General features: G+C 36.2%; 1 protein-coding gene across 1 annotated transcript in view; it reads left to right on the forward strand.

Annotated features, from left to right (window-relative positions):
- Positions 1-2,500, forward strand: part of CASKIN1 (CASK interacting protein 1) — a 444,510-nt gene that overhangs the window by 270,719 nt on the left and 171,291 nt on the right. The window contains exon 4 of the mRNA XM_053694420.1: positions 757-902. Coding sequence (XP_053550395.1) covers positions 757-902 — 146 coding nt within the window. The remainder of the gene's footprint in view (positions 1-756; positions 903-2,500) is intronic.

Raw genomic sequence — 2,500 nt, forward strand, 5'->3', positions numbered from 1 at the left:
CGTACCTCAGTATACTCTCATGGAAAGGTACCAAAGAGAGAGAGAATTTATTTTTTAATTGATTGCTTTGAATCATAACATTTTAATTTTGACTTCCATATTGGTTTTAAAATCCAGATGAGCAGTTAAATATATAAAATTATGTTTTCAATAAAAACCTTTTACATTTAAATTTTCGAGATGATTATGATATGATTCATTAAACACCTGATTAAAAAAGTATGTTAATGTAGCACTGGGACACCAAGGATATTATTAATATAAAAAAAACACTGGCAAGTATTAAAGGGACATACAATTACAAAAATGAAATGCTCTGTGTTAGAACATTTTATTTTTGCATAGAGGTAAAACACATAGTTAAAGTCAGCTCCAGAGCATTAATGCACTGCTGGAAACTGGCTAAAGTCATGTGGTGAGCCAATGACAAGAGGCATATCTTTGTGCCCACCCATCACCATCAAGCTCCCAGAAGTACATTGCTGCCCCTGAGCCTACCTAGGTATGCTTGTCAATGAAGGATACCAAGAGAATAAAGTACATTTTAGAATACAAGTAAATTGAAATATCTCTTAAAATTGTCTGCTCTCTTTGAACCATGAATGTCTCATTTTTACTTTCATGTCCCTTTAATTAATTGCCCCATGCAGTGGTGTACTGACCCCTCACAGTAATGCAAGTATTAGATGGATATGAGCTAATGTACAGTGCATGATTGTCTAGTAATCGTCATATATTGTTTGTCTTCCCCTGCAGGAATGCGACCGCTCCACTACGCAGCCTGGCAGGGCAAGAAAGAGCCAATGAAAATGCTTCTTATGTCTGGCTCTGCTGTTAACATCCAGTCAGATGAGGGCCAGATTCCTTTGCACCAAGCGGCCCAACATGGACATTACGATGTGGTAAGAAACGTATAGAATTAAACCCTCCACAGTTGAGCAATGTATTGCAGCAAAATGGTTAAAGGGCCCTTCTGATTAATAAATTACTTCATTCATTAAAGCTTGTCATTTTATCGAGACGTGTATTTGGCAGTTCATTAAATGCAGAATGCGTAAAAATGCGGCCACTCGCAGCATTCTGCTCTTTTCGGAGTCGGATTTCGTCTTGTGAAAGTGCAACACACTAAGATCTGGATTTGCACGTCTAATTTTAACACTAGGGACAGTCAAACTCTATGGGACTGATTTAACAAATGGCGGGTGGACATGATTCGCTGTACCGCTACTTCTTAAATTGTGTTTCCGGCGAGCTGTAAACATCGGGTGGAGCAAGCAGCATAAGCTGCTTAATAAATCTCCCCCTATGTGTTTAACATCCCCTATCTGTTAAGGAACCACAGAGCATTAATGGGCACAAGCAGAAACTGTTGATGACCCAATCCAGAGCAATAGCTGCCCAGCTTGGTTATGTGACTAGCCCTGATGATTGGATCAATGCCAGTTTCCGTTTGGGGACAGCAGTGCTCTGCAGCTCCCTATAGGTACGTTAACTATATGTTTAACTTCGTTGCGGGGGTTTGTTTTTTTCCATTAGAATAATCCTTTTATATATTTGTCAAAAACAGATTCAAAGCACAAATATACCCTTGTTAAAGGGGCAGTGTTCTCCAAATGTTTTTGTTATTCATATGAAAAAGAACCATTTAAACCTGTTGTTTTTTTGCTTGAAATAATGTGAAGTAATTTCTATGCAAATTAAAATTAAAATTTAAGTAACTGTAAAAGTTATGTACTTCCTACTAACACTCCTTAGCTGATAGGTACTGTCTGCTAATGCTTATTAGCTGAGAGGTAGTTCCTGCTAATTCTCATTGGCTGATAGCTACTACCTGCTAATTCTCATTGGCTTATAGGTACTTCCTGCTAATGCTCATTGGCTAATAGCTACTTCCTGTGTATTCTTATTGGCTGACCTCAGCTGTGTTGGTGTAGAACACAAAAATCTGTAATACATTGTAAAATATCCTCTTTTATATAAGAATTAAAGTAAGGCAGTTTAACACTTTGCAATTAGTTTACCAGAAATCTGTAAAAAGCAAACATCACCAGATACAAAAGCTACCTTCTCAATCAATTAAAGTTAAAAAAATAATAATAAGCACTTTAACACCAATACGATTAGCTAAATCAATAACCCAACAAACACACATGCCCAGTATAATGATATTTCCATAATGCCCCTGTTCAAATCAGAATATATATATATATATATATATATATATATATGGTTTTGAAGCACAACAGATTAATTGCACACAACTCATCTATTCACATCACTAAACACTATTAAAATGGATTAATCAGCTAACAAGTCCATCAATCTCTAATGTAATCATTAAACCCCCAAAACCACCATTTTGCTTCTCTTAAAGACACATAATACTCATGCTATACATAACTGTAAAAAGCTGTCATGAAAATATCTACCTGATCATCTCTATGTAAAAAAGGAAGATATTTTACCTCAAAATGTCTTCAGCTCACCAGAGTAAGTGCTC

Source organism: Bombina bombina, chromosome 11 (genome assembly GCF_027579735.1).
Source record: "Bombina bombina isolate aBomBom1 chromosome 11, aBomBom1.pri, whole genome shotgun sequence".
Classification (NCBI taxonomy): Eukaryota; Metazoa; Chordata; class Amphibia; order Anura; family Bombinatoridae; genus Bombina; species Bombina bombina.